At 45.2% G+C, this 16,566-nt stretch overlaps 1 protein-coding gene across 5 annotated transcripts in view; it reads left to right on the top strand.

The window, feature by feature from the left end:
* DIP2C (disco interacting protein 2 homolog C) overlaps positions 1 to 16,566 on the top strand; it is a 344,281-nt gene that overhangs the window by 318,311 nt on the left and 9,404 nt on the right. For all 5 annotated transcript variants that reach the window (XM_069958918.1, XM_069958921.1, XM_069958917.1 and 2 more), the window contains 3 exons: positions 8,336 to 8,397; positions 15,680 to 15,737; positions 15,892 to 15,966. In XM_069958918.1, the coding sequence (XP_069815019.1) occupies positions 8,336 to 8,397; positions 15,680 to 15,737; positions 15,892 to 15,966 (195 nt within the window). The remainder of the gene's footprint in view (positions 1 to 8,335; positions 8,398 to 15,679; positions 15,738 to 15,891; positions 15,967 to 16,566) is intronic.

Raw genomic sequence — 16,566 nt, 5'->3', positions numbered from 1 at the left:
ATCAATAATCCCCCCTATGCTGACCCCATATCAATAATCTCCCCTATGATGACCCTATATCAATAATCCCACCTGTGCTGTCCCCATATCAATAATCCCCCCTGTGCTCTATCCCCACATTAATAATCCCCCCTGTGCTCTTTCCCCATATAAATAATGCCCCCTGTGCTGCCCCCATATAGTAATAATCCCCCCATGTGCTGCCCCCATATTAATAATCCCCCTCTGCTGCCGCCATACTAATAATCCACCTGTGGTCTGCCCCCCCCCATAGTAATAACCCCCCCCCCCTGTGCTCCACACCATATCAATATTCCCCCCCTGTGCCCCCCCCAAATATTAATAATCCACCTGTGGTCTGCCCCCCCCCATAGTAATAACCCCCCCCCCCCCTGTGCTCCACACCATATCAATATTCCCCCCCTGTGCCCCCCCCCCCCCCCAAATATTAATAATCCACCTGTGGTCTGCCCCCCCCCCCATAGTAATAACCCCCCCCCCCTGTGCTCCACACCATATCAATATTCCCCCCCTGTGCCCCCCCCCAAAAAATTAATAATCCACCTGTTGCCTGCCCCCCATAGTAATAAACCCCCTTATGCTGTCCCCATAGTAAAAATTCCAACCCCCCCCCATGCTCTGCCCCATAGTAATAATCACCCCCTGTGCTGCCCCCATAATAACAATCCCCACAGTGCTCTGCCCCCCCCCCCCCATTGCCTAACACACACACACAAAAATAAAATAAAATTATACTCACCTTAAAACATCCAGAGAGTCCCTCTCTCCTCTTCCAGCCTGCGAGAAGCAGGTCGCCGCCGTACACATCTTCTCCCTCCAGCAGGCACGGTGATATGATGCCACTGTGCCTGCTAGAGGGAGAAGATGTGTGAGGAGGCGGCAGCGGCGACCTGACAGGTGATCGGCGCTCAGTTGGAGCGCTGTCCGGGGGAGCTGCGGGCGATCAGCTGGACAGGACAGGTGAGGAGGCTGCCAGGCTCATGGTCCGGGGGGGGAGGGGGGATGGGGCTGCGGGCGTTCTGCTGGTCGGGCGGCTGTGCGTCGGGACAGGTGAGGGGGCGGGCGGCTGGGGGGCCGCAGGGCGCACGCAGCAAAGTGAGGTCCGGGGGATGCCACCAGCGCCCCCAAGCTGTCGGCGCCCCGTGCGCTAACCCGGCCCGCCCGCCTATAGAAACGGCCATGGATTTGATGCTGTGTTCAGTTATTTAGATTAAATCTGCTGCGGATCCGGTACGTGTGAATGTACCCTTAGGGTAGTTTCATATGTACCGTATTGCAGCGGATTTTCTGCTGCAGATCCGCAGCAGATTTGATCTAAATAACTGAACACAGCATTAAATCTGCACCAACAAATCTGCTGCGGATTCTGTACGTGTGAATGCACCCTTATACAGGACAAGTCACTCTGGACAGTTATAAGTCTCCATTATTTCCCACAGGTACACTGCACAGTTTGATGGTTCCCTTGCAGGTTTTATGCCATGATGCTGGAGCCTCCTGGTTGTGGTATCATTATTGGTCACCATTGTTGGCTGAAGAGCCATATAATTCCAAAAATAAACAAAAAGTCTCTTCCGGCTATGGCAGGGGCAATGTATTATATGACTGTATAGTCTACACAGGAGACCTCTAGCATCACAACTGTACAATGATTAATCTCCATCCTTGGGATGTTGGTGTTCCTAATGTCCACCTCCGCTCATTACACTGGAATGCTTTTCAAAAATTTTTTTTTTTTTTTCTGAGTTACATATATAATTCTCAGGAAACATGGGCAATTTTGCATTAATAACTGCACTGTGCATTACTGACTGCTATAAATCCAGGTTGTTTTTGTGTGCTGCCCCCTGCTGTGTGATATGGAGCCTTTAAAGTGTCACTGTCGTAAAATATTTTTGCAGAAATCAATAGTCCAGGCGATTTTAAGAAACTTTGTAAATGGGTTTATTAGCCGAAAAATTCATTTTTTTCATTAAAAAGCAGTTTGAAGCTCTCCCCCCTGTCTTTATTGTTCTCCTATGGAGAGAGCTAAATAAAAGATCAAAACAGGACAGTAAAGAGTTAATCTACAAATACCTCACCCTTTATCTCCTCTGACAGTCACCACTGACCTCTCTGAGCTCTGATTACAGCTGTCACCAAGCTCGGTGCCTGTAATCCTCTGTTATCTGCTTTCTGCTGTCGGCTAACTCCCTCCTCCCTCCTCCCTCCTCCCCCTCCCCTCTCCCTAGAACAGTGCAAATTTTTGCATACTTACGTAATTTTACTTTCTTCGAGTCTAAAGGCAGCACAACAGGGTTATTCAGCTCCTCCTTCCATCCTCCTAGGAACGCCCACCTTAAAAAAATTGATTTAACAGCACCAATACGGCAGTAAGGTTCCCCTTAAATCACTCCCACTCACTCACTGACACGTGTAATAACATAGCCTTCTAGATGCTCAAAGGATTTAATAGGGTGGGTATGTTTGTGCTGCCTTTAGACTCGAAGAAAGTAAAATTACGTAAGTATGCAAAAATTTGCACTTTCTTCTTCGTCTCAAAGGCAGCACAACAGGGAGCTAAATAGCTACTAAAGGGTGGGTCTTACTGCTGCACACAATACCGCAGTGCTAAAGGCTGGACCTCTACCTTGCATGTCTAGCCTATAATGACTGATGAAGGTAGATGGCGATGTCCAGGATGCGGCATTACAGATGTCGGCTATCGGCACTTGTGCCCTCTCCGCCCAGGAAGTTGACATCGATCTTGTCGAATGGGCCCGGAGCGCCTGAGGCAGAGATTTCCCTTGAATCCTGTAGGATTCTTGAATGGTTGCTTTCAGCCATCTGGCTAAGGTATCTTTCGATGCTTTTCTGCCTTTGTTACCTCCAGCAAACTGAAGGAAGAGGTTTTCCTCTTTGCGGAACTCGTGGACCCTCTCCACGTAGATTTTCAGGGCTCTGGCTACATCAAGCGTCTGTAATCTCTCTTCTTCTTCTGAAGTAGGATCAGGCATGAACTTCTGAAGAAATACTTCCTTGTTTATGTTAGTGGTTGAGGCGACTTTAGGCAGGAAGGACGGAACCGTTCTCAACAGAACACCATCTGGAATAAATTTCAGAAACGCCTCTTCGGAGGACAAGGCCTGCAACTCGCCTACTCTCTTTGCCGAGGTTACTGCTGTCAAAAAAATAGCTTTACACGACAGCCACTTTAGGTCTGCTGACTGGAGAGGTTCAAAAGGCGGCCCTGTTAAAGCATTCAATACTGTAGTCAAATCCCACGAAGATATAGGGGGTTTTATTACAGGTCTCAATTTCCTCAAGGCCTTGAAAAATCGGATAATCAGTGGATGCCCTGCGAATTGCCCCTCCGTGAAGGAGTTAATGGCAGTCATGTGAACACGGAGTGTGTTGGCCTTTAAACCTTTCAGGAACCCTTCTTGGAGAAACTGCAAGATCACAGGCACTTCCACAGTTGAAAAACTCTTTTCCTGCCTCCAAAGAGTAAATTTTCTCCACAACTTGGCATATACTCTGTTGGTAGAATGCTTCCTGGCAGATAAGAGCGTGTCTATAACTTGCTCTGAGAGACCTGATTGTCTGAATTTAGACCTCTCATATTCCACGCAGTCAAGTGGAGATGGGAGAGCTGTGGATGCTGCAGGCCGTCCTGGTTCAGAAGATCTTGAACTTGAGGCAGTTTCCAGAAGATTCCCTTGGATAACCGGAGCAGCAACGGGAACCACACCCTGCGAGGCCAAAATGGTGCTACGACTATGGCCTCTGGTTTGTCCATCAGAATTTTCCTCAAGACTTTGGGAATCAGAGCTGGTGGAGGAAAAACGTAAATGAACTTGCCTCTCCATGACACTGAGAACGCATCGAGGATATCCGGTCTGTCTTTGGGATTCAGTGAAGCGAACCTGTGAAGTTTCCGGTTTTGTCTGGTTGCCATCATATCCCAGTGCGGCTTGCCCCATTTGCTGACTATTTGGGTAAAATAGGCTGGATTGAGTTGCCACTCGTTGGGGCTCAGAGTCCTGCGACTCAGATGATCGGCTAGAGTATTGCTGGATCCTCTTATATGCAGCGCTGAGATGGATATCACTGTAGCTTCCGCCCACTGTATTAAGATCTTGCATTCTCTCTCTAAAACCGGGCTTCTGGTCCCACCCTGTTTGTTGATATAAAATACCGTGGGGGCGTTGTCCGACTTCACCAGGACTGTCTTGTTCTTCAGCTGAGGCGTAAAACCCTTCAGAGCCAACCTCACTGCTTTGAGCTCTTTTGCATTGGAAGACAATTTCTCGTCCACAGCTGACCAGGTTCCCTGGATCCACAGATCCCCGAGATGAGCCCCCCAACCCATCGCTGAGGCATCCGTGGTCACGGTCACTGGCTCGCCGGAACGAAAACTGTTGCCCCTGGTTAGATTTTTCATCACCAGCCACCAATGCAGCTCTTCCTTGGCCTTCATGGATAACGTCATCGTTGATGAAAGAGAAGATGTTCTCCTGTCCCATGCACACAGGATCTCTTTCTGCAGACATCTCATTCTTGCTTTGGCCCAGGGGACTGCTTCTATGACTGACGTCAACAAGCCCAAAGCACTCATAGCTTGCTGAATCGATACTCGAGGAGTCTTGATCAGAAGTGATACTTGAGCACGAATCTTCGTTATTTTGTCTGGGGGAAGAAAAAGGCTCATCCGTGCTGTATTGATCTGAAAGCCCAAAAATTTCTTCTTCGTTGACGGGGAAAGGTCTGATTTCTTGAGATTGACCAAGAACCCGGCCGACTCTAGTAGCTGAAGTGTTAGAGATAGATGATGCAGGAGAAGATGAGATGTTGTGGCTATGAGCAGCCAATCGTCCAAGTATGGGACTAATTGGACCCCCTGTAATCTTAGGTGAGCTACAAGGACCACCACCACTTTGGTGAATACTCTTGGGGATGAGGTTAGACCGAACGGCAGTGCTCTGAATTGGTAATGCTTCACCTTGGCTCCCACTTGGACTGCCACTCTGAGATATCTCCTGGATGCTGGATGAATTGGAATGTGGAGATAAGCATCCATAAGGTCTATGGACACCATCACATCGTCTTGTTGTATCAGACTGATCGCTGAGCGAATCGATTCCATCTTGAATCTTTCCTTCCGAACGAACTGGTTCACGTATCGTAAATCTATAATTAGCCTGGATTTTCCCTCTGGCTTGGGAACTGGGAAGATTCTGGAATATACACCGCGTCCTCTCTCCTCCTCCGGTACCTCCTCTAAAGCATGCTTTATCAGGAATTCTTTTAGTAACGATGGTACAAGGCTGCAGCTTGGCTTGTTGACTAAGAACCGGGGTCTTGGCTTGTGGGCAAAATTTATTCTGTACCCTGTTCTTATGATGTTTAGGACCCATTCGTCGGTGGTGATGTTTTCCCAAGCTTGCCAAAAGCTTAAAAGCCTTGCGCCTACCGGAGGAGGGGGGTTGGCGTCAGAATTCACTTTTAGATTGCCCTTCGCCTTGTTTCCCTTTGTACTTATTTTGGCCTCCTTTTCTGTCTGACCTGTACTGAAAACTCTTGCGCTTGAAGGTGTTGCGGCCTTTGCCTCGAAAAAACTTAAACGGCCTTTTCTTCCCAGACATGGGAAACGCAATTCCTTTACCCTCTTTTGTAGGTTCTAGGATCTTTTCCAGCTGATCCCCAATGAGTTGCCCAGGTTCAAATGGAAGCCCAATAAAATTATTCTTAGAGGCTGCATCTCCAGGCCACGGCTTGAGCCAGATAGCTCTTCTGACCGAATTTACCAGCGCTAGCGTCTTAGCTGAGATTTTTAAGACGTCAACGGGGAAGTCACATAAGAAGTCAGCCACGGTTTTCAGACTGGAGACTTGTTCCAAAAGCTCCTCTCTTGGTACTCTGTCTTCTATTTGTCTGCCTAATTGGCTCAGCCATACACGTAAGGCCCTGGAAACTGGAACTGTGGCCAATGCGGCTTTACTTAGGTCTGCGGCATTATAGTGAGCCTTTTTTAGCAGCACGTCCGACTTCCTGTCCATTGCATCCTTAAGGATAGACGAATCTTCAGAAGGAAATAACGTGTTTTTTGATAACTTGGCCACCGCAGTGTCCACTTTGCCTGGGGCTTCCCACATTTCCGATTCCACCGGATCTAGACGATAGACAGCTTTAAATCGGGAGCCTAAAACTACACGCTTATCAGGCTTCTTCCATTCCTTCTCCATGATAGTTTTAAGCACTTGGTGCCCTGACAACACACAAGATTTCTTACGTGGAAAATAGTAAAGATTATCCTTATCTTGTGACGAAGATTTATCTTTCTTTACTTCTACAATTTCCTTGACCGCCTTAATGAGCTTATCCGCATGCTCTTTTTTAAAGAGATAATAGTCCTCTGTAGGCGGGTCCTCTGGCTCTGAGGACTCAGAACTATCTGGAGAAGAAGAGGATGAGGAAGAAGCGTCAGAGGAGGATGTTTCTTTCCTCTTGCTAGTTTTTTTCTTCTTTTTAGAAAAAGATTTTACTGGTACATTTTCCTTAAACCAGCTGAAGAAGGATCTGGCATCCTTCAGAAACACGGATGTTTCACCTTGGGTGGCACAACTCGCACACAATCCAGACGCTTCCAATGGCGCATCTTGCTGACAAGCAGAACAGCTTTTATTCCTTTTGCGCTTATGAGAACGCCGCTCACGAGATGAACACATTTGGCAGATGGAATGCTCATATTCGTCTGGTAAAGGCTGCTCACACACTTTACACATTCTGTGCTTTGCCTTGCTCCTCCTCTTTCCCCTAGCATGACTAGACATCTGCAAAAGGGAATCACAACACATAGTTAGTGGCTGGTTCCCACCCCCACCTATGTGTACCAGCTGCTCCACAAACCTTAGCAAGAAGAGAGTCCGGCTGCCCTGCACAAAGGGTACCGCACGGCCGACTCTCTCTGCTTAAATAACCCGGCTACGTCCCGCGCATGCGCAGACACCGGCGGGAGCCTCTGACGTCATCCGGCTATGTCACATGATGCGCAGGACCAATCACAGGTAGCGCCGCCGCACAGTCCGATCACCTGACTAAAACCGGAAGTGACGCGGGAAGGGGCAGACTCACCGTGGAACGCAGTCTCGGCCTCTGGAACGCACGCGCCGAACGCTGCCCAGGGCCGACAGGAGAGCATCTCAACCGGATCCCGCACACAGTTCTGGGAAGGTATGTCTCTCCTGGCAACTAGGTCAGGAGCTACTGACCGATGCCAACAGGTACCCCAATATACCCCAGCACCTAAGGCAGGGTACCTGCAGCAGCATATAGCTGCAGTGCTGAGGCATAACAGCCTCTCTGAAACAAAACAAACACAATATAGTGTTAGAATATGGTGGGCTATTTTAAGGCATATACTTGCCTACCTCCCAGGACTAGGAGGATATGAAAAAACACGTGTCAGTGAGTGAGTGGGAGTGATTTAAGGGGAACCTTACTGCCGTATTGGTGCTGTTAAATCAATTTTTTTAAGGTGGGCGTTCCTAGGAGGATGGAAGGAGGAGCTGAATAACCCTGTTGTGCTGCCTTTGAGACGAAGAAGAAAGACTGGGTACGTCTGATGCAACAAGTCACAATTTCCTGATATTTTGCAGTGGATGGAGAAGAGGAAGGAGGGGGGGGGACCTGGGAAAAGGCTTTTTAAATGCAGATGATGGCATATTTGGCTAATAAACCCAATTACAAAGTTTCTTAAAATTGCCTGGACTATTGATTTCTGCAAAAAATAAAATAAAATACGACAATGACTCTTTAATGTTATGCTTAGTTATTCTGCAGGTGGGTGACACCCATCGTCTTTTTTCTTTTGTATTGTATTTTATACTTTTACTATATCTGAACCTTACTTGCATGGAAAGAGCACTGGGGTATTATCTTTTGATGTAATTTAGTGAAACATTTATATATGTGATTTAGTTTTTCCTCTTTTTTATATACACATAAGTCACTAGGAAAGCTGGATAATGGCTAATATGGCTGTTACCACCGCACTAAGGAGTTGGCACACAGCAGTCCTAGAATCCTCCACTTGTAGATATACAAGAGCCGGAGATGTAATACCTTGAAAGGACAGAAGAACGTAATGACAGACAGACAGATTATACGTTGAGTGATATGAGATAAATGATGTTCACTTGCTATATAGGGATTCTGCTACATAAGGATTTCTTTTGAGATGAACCTCCCGTCCCCTGCATGTGACTATAACAGCGTTATATCTATATTATAGGATAATCTGTGCACTCACTTATTATCACTTACTGTATTGCAGGGAACATCCGGACCAGATCCTACGACTGTGTATGTGGATATGAGAGCATTACGACATGACCGGTATGTGGGCAGCTTTCTTAGCCTCCTTAGGCCAGGACTACACACATATTGCTTATTAACATGATGGCTGCGATTTCACCATGTCAGTACTGGCAGCTGTCAACAGGGGCTATATACTACTGATGGTGCTGCACAAATACATTATATAGGCTAGGTGTACTTAAAGGAGTACTCCACTTTCAAATTAACTGGTATCAGAAAGTTATAAAGATCTGTCATTTACTTCTGTTTAAAAATCTTAAGTCTTCCAGTACTTATTAGCTGCTGTATGCCTTGCATGGAGTGGGGTATTCTTTCCAGTCTGACACAATGCTCTCTGCTACCACCATGTTAGGAACTGTCCAGAGCAGTATAGGTTTTCTATAGGAATTTGCTGCTGCTCTGGACAGTTCCTAACATGGACAGAGGTGGCAGCAGAGAGCACTGTGTCAAAATCAAAAGAATACATCACATCCTGCAGGACAAACAGCAGTTGGTAAGTACTGGAAAACTGGAGATTTTTAGATAGAAGTAAATTACAAATATATATTTTTTTCTCAAACCAGTTGATTTAAAAGTTGATTATTGGCCGAAGTACCCCTTTAACTAAAGTGGATATGATAAAAGATCCTCGGATTGTGAGATTAGGCCTGTATATATCTCACAGTATGCCATGTACATTACTCAATATTCTATACAGAAGACTGAATGGTATTCTTTATACTCTACAGTAAAGAATAGTTTTTCCTTGCGTAGTATTTTTTGCTAGAGGCTCAGTCACGGCCTCCCTGTCTGCTACAGCAATGTTATCTTATGTATAATTAAAGAAGATGCTTTATGGCACGCTGCAATTGCGGAATACAAACTGTTAAATGTGTCACTATTTAGAGCAGATCTACACAGCCTGTAATACCATCGGTAATTGCTTCAGAGACCCATTTCACACTGACTGCTCTGAATACGGTGCGATGTATCTGCCCTTGTGTCTCATTACTTCCTTGTACTGTTGTGAATGTTTCTTAGCTCCTCGCTTTACTTGTGCACTAATCATTGCCTACCTTCTGCAGCAATACTTTCCATTCCAGGAACATGTGTGACCTGGGACCCTGCCCTAGTTTGCAGTTAGTGTAGTAGATCTGGTGAATCGTTCTCTTTACCTGCAGAAGGAAGCAAGATACGATCATTAGCCAGAACCTGTTTACTCTATTAGCCGTGCAGCGAGAAGTTCATTCATTACACCTACGTACATTTTCATGGTTGTAATATTCAGAACGATCATGTTTTCTGCCTTGGAAGGGTTGTTCCTATCTTAGGCTATGTTCACACTATGTATATTTTTGTTAAACCACGGCCCTTGTTGCCGATTGCAACAACGGCCGTGATTATTACGAAAGTATACGTTACATTGCCGCCTATGGAATCCTGGCCGGAGCATATACACATAGTATACACTCCAGCCGGGATCACTAGCCGCGCCGTAAAAACTGACATGTCAGTGCACAATATGGAGCGAGCGGCTCCGGCCGCACACTCCATTGTTTGCAGTGGGAAGCTCTGATGCGAGCGCCGGAGACTGGCTGTTCCATGACCCGGCCAGGTCACGGAATGGCCGGTCTCATATAAGTGTGAACATGGCCTTTTAAAGTATTGGGATGCCCACCAATGCTGGGAATGAACAGGCCACAAAGCAGTACTGCAGCCACCCAGTGTGCAGGTACCTGCTGCACTGCTACAGTACATTCAACGTGAATGGGAGGCGCTGATAGAAGGGGCAGGAGAGTGACTGTGCTGCAACTCCTTCATTTTCAGGATTGTTCCAGAAGTCACTGAACACAGTGATGGCATAACATTACCATCACCTTACAAGATCCGAATGATCCTTTAGGCATCATGCATATGGTTGTATACATCCCATTCCCATTGTATACATCCCATTCCGTTGTAGGAAATTCCTTGTCCCCAAATGGCATAGAATAGAGCAAGTATGGGGAACCTGCGGCCCTGCAGTTGTTGTAAAGGCTGTCCAGGCATGATGGGAATTGTAGTTTTGCAACAGCTTGGGGGTCACAGGTTCCCCATACCTGGGATAGAGGGACAGGCTAAGCAGTACAAGAATAAATTTTTCCCCCCTAATGTCTCTTTTTCTGTAGCAGCCAGTGACCACCTAGGCACAACTGGCCAGTAACTTGCACCTTCCTAGTCTGCTTCTTGGCTCCATAAATGAGTCTGATGTCGCCACCTGGTGGCTGCACTAGCAATGTCTCTGGGAAGAAATTGAGATAGCAGATGTGTCCTGAGTCCCAAAGATACTTCTGGCCTTTAGGGATTTTAGGATTTAATTTTAGAAATATAGCAGGAGACTGTGGAAAGTCATGGAAGGGGCCTTTAAGAGGTAAATTAAATAGTCACATCATCCACATCAAACCATTACAATACATTCTCACAATGGAATCTGCTGATTAGTTTAATGGTGGAGTTCTGATGGCGTATTTTTTATGTGGATTTTGAAGACGTGAGATTTCACCTTATGATGCATGGATTTCATGTAAAAACCAGATCATATAGCCATGCCTAAATTAGCCAGGCTTTGGCCTAAAGTGAATCTAACAGCTGCAATTCATGTTGCAAACTGCTGACACTGTTAGATATCTGTTAGGGCAAGGAGACACATGGCACCTTTCATATATCTGTCTGTGCTTCCAGAATGTAGAAAAATGCCTTCATTCTATTATGCAACACGTGCAAATCCCTAAACTGCTGCATGCTGGAGTGCCTCCTTGCTCCCTTCCTATCCCTGCTTTGCTTCCAGCTGTCAATCAAACAGCAATATGGATGGGAGGGGGAGCAAGGAGGCATTCCAAATTGTCACAATTCTGGAACTTGCACATCCATGCAGAAATGTAGCCATGTTTGCAGTACAAGCAGTGTGGATGAAAGAAATCTCATCTTCAGGCTGTGTGCAGTTTCTGCATGGTAGTTGAACAGTAGTGCAGCCCTTCAAGCACTTACAGTACATTGCAGAAACATGGAAGTGATATAGAACTTTTTATAGTGCAGTGTTGTGGGGTTTTAAATACAATTGGATTTCTTTTTTTTTTTTTCTTTTATTTTGCATAATCCACATCAAAGTATATAGTGACCAATCCACACCGAAGTCTGCAAGATTTTTTATGCAGATTTGTTGTTGGAGAATTTGGTGCAGGAATATTTTCGGCTAGATACACTTAGTTGAAACCCAGTTTGTTCGTCAATTCCGCCTGGTCTCGAATCTGTTCTCTATGAGTAGTGGCTAGAGATAAGTGCAATTTGGGCACACTCAAGTCCCATCATATGGCATTTGAATGCCGGTGGCTGAAGAAGTTGGGAAGATGTAACCCTACGGATGCCTGGAAAACATGGATACAGCCATAGGCCATATCCATGTTTTCCAGGACTCCCTAGGGCTGCATCCAACTTCTTCAGCCACCAGTATTGAAGTGCCGAATAATTGGACTCGTGCATGCTTGTGTAAAGAACTGGCGTATATGGTAAGATTTTAGGGGGGGGATTAACAAAGACCGGCGTACAAGTATGCCGGTCGTATATTAAGCCCCGACCCCTTTTTCACAGCAGGATTCACTAAGAGGAGTACGTCTCTTAGTGAATCCGGCCAGGCGCCAGAATCTGCGCCCGGTGTACCAAATCTACACCTGCTTCCAGCAGGTGTAGATTTGTGTCATGATTTGCGCCTGCCTGCGCCGGCCACGCCTCATCCCCGCCTTGTCACGCCCCCCCCCCCAGCGCTGCCAGCCCGCCCATCGGGTGAGCCGGGCGTACGGGAGGCGTACACCAGGGAGAAGGGTCGAATCTGCACCTTTTTCCTGGCGTACCCTTCGTACATCCCCCCCTTAGTGTTCTTCTAGTTATCACCTTAGACACACAGCTACACAAGGAATGGAGCACGGACATATGTATATATACAGGATGTACTGATCACTAAATGCTAAACATTTACACAGAATTACTCAGCACTTGCCAAGAACATTTTTGCTTTTGGAGGCATATTACAGATCCACCATGGCTGCCATATAAAATCCTGTCCTTCCATTAGAGGATAGGTTCTCTTAGCCCCCGCAGCGGTAGCGGTGGATCACAACTAGAACCTGGTATGCCGGCTGTCTAAAGTAAATTATTGGGACCATGTGTTTGCTATTTCTTACTAATGGCGCTGTGTTCCCATACCAGACGCCCGCCCCTCTTTCCATACGTTGTTATTATATCACTCTGTCAGAGAACCGTACATTTCCTTTCAACACAAGAAAGCACATTATAAATTATTCAGCACACTGTATAATGTCTTGGTACCATCTGCCCCTGGGGAATGTAACATTTATGGGACCCAACAAAAATCCACAATTTATAGAACTTAAAGCAAATAATGCAGTAAAACTGAGCACTTCTAATTCATAGTAAATTGTATGTAATAGTGATTCTACTGAGTGAACTGTTCTTTATCCTCTTCCCACACCTCGGCCATAGTATGTCAGGAGCTCCAGGCTGTATATAGTACCGATATGTCAGGGTGATGGTCTGGGTAGTGCCACTGTGCCCACGCAGCTATCTGTGGGAGGACAGCTGTAATATACAGCCGCCGCACTGCTGCCAGGGTCAGAGGAAACACTGACATAAGCAGTTAACCATTAAACCTGACTGAAGCCCTGTAAAAGGGGGCAGGGATCCCTGTTTTTTTTATTTGTGATTGCTGGAGACTTGATCACTAGAGATAAAGTTATTACAGGACTGGATAGAAAAGTCCACAGGGCTAGCTATCTATAAAAAGTATGGGCTAAGAAGAGGTTATCTGGATCCCATAACACCTATCCATTGGATATGTCCCACCATCACTCGCAGTCACCTGTTATTGTTGGGGAGCGGCCAGCTGGTTGTACATTGAGTACATTGAGTACAAGAGTATATGGATAAGTTAGTTCCTCCATAGGGAGAGCTGCTCACTGCTTATAGAATAAAAGAAGGATCTAACAGTTCTTAAAGGGGTACTCCAACATTGCATAGCATTATTTGTTTGCCATAGTTCTTTGTACAATTCCCAGATTGCATTACTTTCTCTCAGCTCTTTACCACAGCCCTCCCACCCTGCTGTTTTCCCTCCCACAGCACTCCTACCAGGCTGTTACTTTGTAGTCAGTAAATCTGCAGCACCTGCTGCATTCATTCACCCAGCACCAGGGCAGAGTGGAGCACTGGCAAGACAATTGCCTTGGGGAAAATGGTGTAGTTTGTTATTTTATGGTTTTTAACTAAATTTGAAGACCCTGTTAAGTAAAATTACACGATAGACAGCTCTGCGGGGCTGTATAGAATTCGATTTTTCTTTTATGCTGCTTTTCAACAGCAGCCAACTATCAAATAGGTTTTTTTTTCTATTTTCCTTAAAGACCCTTAACTTTTATCTTTATAGCACTTGGAAATCCATTCTTCTCACACAGAGCTCCAATTTCCCAGCATAAACCAGTAGAGGCAATACTGCACAAGTACTGGACTAAATGCTATGACAGCACGCAGTAAACTCCTGACCTCCCCTGGAGATGTTTGCAGGCAGCCAGAATCTTGTATCTCCGCATTGGATCGAGAGCTTTGTATCAGAACAAGAAAGCTCCAACAGCTATAAAGATGTATTGTGAAAGGGACCAGCACAGCAGACTGGATCCAACAATGACATAGCGCTAAATGTTCCTCATTCACTTAAAGGGTACAACCCTTACAAAATCCTGCTCGCTGTATAGGCCTAGAAAAGAGCCCTGCATATACGTCAAACATATCCATAGGTCTTTTCACCTGATAGTGGCCTTTCTTGGTCTGGTATAAGGTGTATACATAAATAGATCTTTTTTTCTGCGTGGAACAGTGCTGAAGCATACATTAGAAAAAAAATACTGTATACCTTATTTTAACATGGGAGCTAATAAGAGATACACGTGACCTTGCAGATATAGGAAAACTTTAAGGGATATTACCATCTCTCATAGTTATACTTGTAGGTCTCATCAATGTAAATATTTTTGCAAATACATTAATTTGGCAATTTAGCAAACTTAACTCCTTCTCCTTGTTTACGTTTCATTGTACAGTTCATTGTCTAGGTTACCGACCACCACTCTGCTCTAAAAGCAGTGTTCTGGCTGATATATATATTAAATTTATTGAGATATTACATATATATATATATATACACTGTATAAAATATATATATATATATATATATATATATATATATATATGTGTGTGTGTGTATATTTTGAGGTATGTATGCTATACCTATATATACACTAGCCAGACCACTGGACACTGAAAACACCTTAATGTATGTAGGTCAGTCAGTACGCCATGATACACAGACGATTAAAGCGAATGTACCATTAGGTAGATTCGCTTTAAAGGGGTAGTCCACCCAAAAAATTTTTCTTTCAAATCAACTGGTGCCATAAAGTGCCAGAGATTTGTAATTCACTTCTATTAAAAAATCTTAAGTCTTCCAGTACTTATTAGCTGTTGTATGTCCAGCAGGAAGTGGTGTTTTCTTTCCTGTCTGACCCAGTGCTCTCTGTTGCCTCCTCTGTCCATGTCAGGAACTGTCCAAAGCAGGAGCAAATCCCCATAGAAAACCCCTCCTGCTCTCCAGACTGGAAATAATACAACTTCCTGTTGGGCATACAGCAGCTAATAAGTACTGGAAGGCTTGAGATTTTTTAATAGAAGTAAATTACAAATCTCTGTCACTTCATGGCAGCAGTTGATTTAAAAGAAAAAAATTTTGGGTGGACTACCCCTTTGAGTTCTGCACATGTACGAACGGTGGCGGCACAGGCAAGCCGATGCTGTGTCCCTTTTGTTAAACTGCGTCCCAGTTCCCGCGCATATTGCCAGTTTATCCCCGAGCACCAGCCGGCGCTAAGGCATGATTCTAATGGAGCTGTGTCATAGAGGGGCGGGGTTTCCTATCACTTGGGGGGTGGGCGGTCTGAGCCGGGGCCGGTACCCAGGGATAGAACGGCGCTGTGCACAGGAATCTGGCCACAGTTTAACAAAAGGACCACGGCACCAGCTTCCCCGCGCCAGTGCCATTCTTTACATGCGCAGAACTTAAAGCGAATGTACCTGATGGTACATTCACTTTAAAATGTTAGTTGGTAGCAATGAATAAAGGATCACCCACTTCACGTGTGAACATGGTAGTGTCAGTTTGTGTAATTTTAGCACCGTGTAACCTAGAACTTCCCCTGAGGCTTCATACTTTGTGTTTCAGAGTCCGTCTGGTGGAAAGAGGGTCTCCGCACAGTTTGCCTCTTATGGAATCAGGAAAAGTAAGTGGATCATCACCTTTCTATCTGTAACGTCACTAAAACCAGGACAGCTGTACTCATCAGTATTTTTCAGTCTCTACACGTATAATCCTATAGATTTATCAGACTGCGTCACTATCATTACGTTTATGATTGTCTGTTCTTTTCTTATCAGATCCTTCCAGGTGTTCGAATAATAATTGCAAATCCAGAAACAAAGGGACCGCTCGGAGACTCTCATCTTGGTGAGGTGAGTTATGCCCCCCTTCCTCTAATTATTATTCTTATTATTCCAGGTCATCGATAATATAAAAAGGACATTATATCTACCTAAAATATTCAGAGTGCAGAAAATGTGGCCCATGTGGCTTTACAGCGACCTATAGTTTACATCAGGTTTTTAATGTAAAACAGTTCTCTCCAGCATTCTGGTTCCTTCCTATGGGTCAGGCTGCTGTAAAGCATACCTCTAATTGTTGTAAACAGTAGCCCAGTAGCTTTTTTTTCACGGACACCAAAATAGTGTTGACTAAAAACGGATACGTTGAATGGATTGCAAAAACGCAGTGTGAACCCAGCCTTAGGCTCAATGAATGGAAATAAGCCATGTACAAAACAGCGAACAATTCTGTGGCATTGAAGGTAAAAATATACAACAGAAATCCAAAGATATGTCCCGGATATCTGCCAAGGATCCCCGTGTACATAGTCTAAAGGACTCCATAATTTACTCGAGTAGGAAATCTGTAAACATAAAAATCTGCCGTTTCTGAGACTTACTTTACTGCTGTTGGGATTGTTGATGGTGTTTTTTCATCAGTAAACTCTTTCCACGTTTGCTTTACTGCGT

Source organism: Dendropsophus ebraccatus, chromosome 2 (assembly GCF_027789765.1).
Source record: "Dendropsophus ebraccatus isolate aDenEbr1 chromosome 2, aDenEbr1.pat, whole genome shotgun sequence".
NCBI classification, from domain to species: Eukaryota; Metazoa; Chordata; class Amphibia; order Anura; family Hylidae; genus Dendropsophus; species Dendropsophus ebraccatus.
The sequence above is the reverse complement of the archived record's forward strand: the minus strand, read 5'-3'. Positions and strand labels throughout refer to the sequence as shown.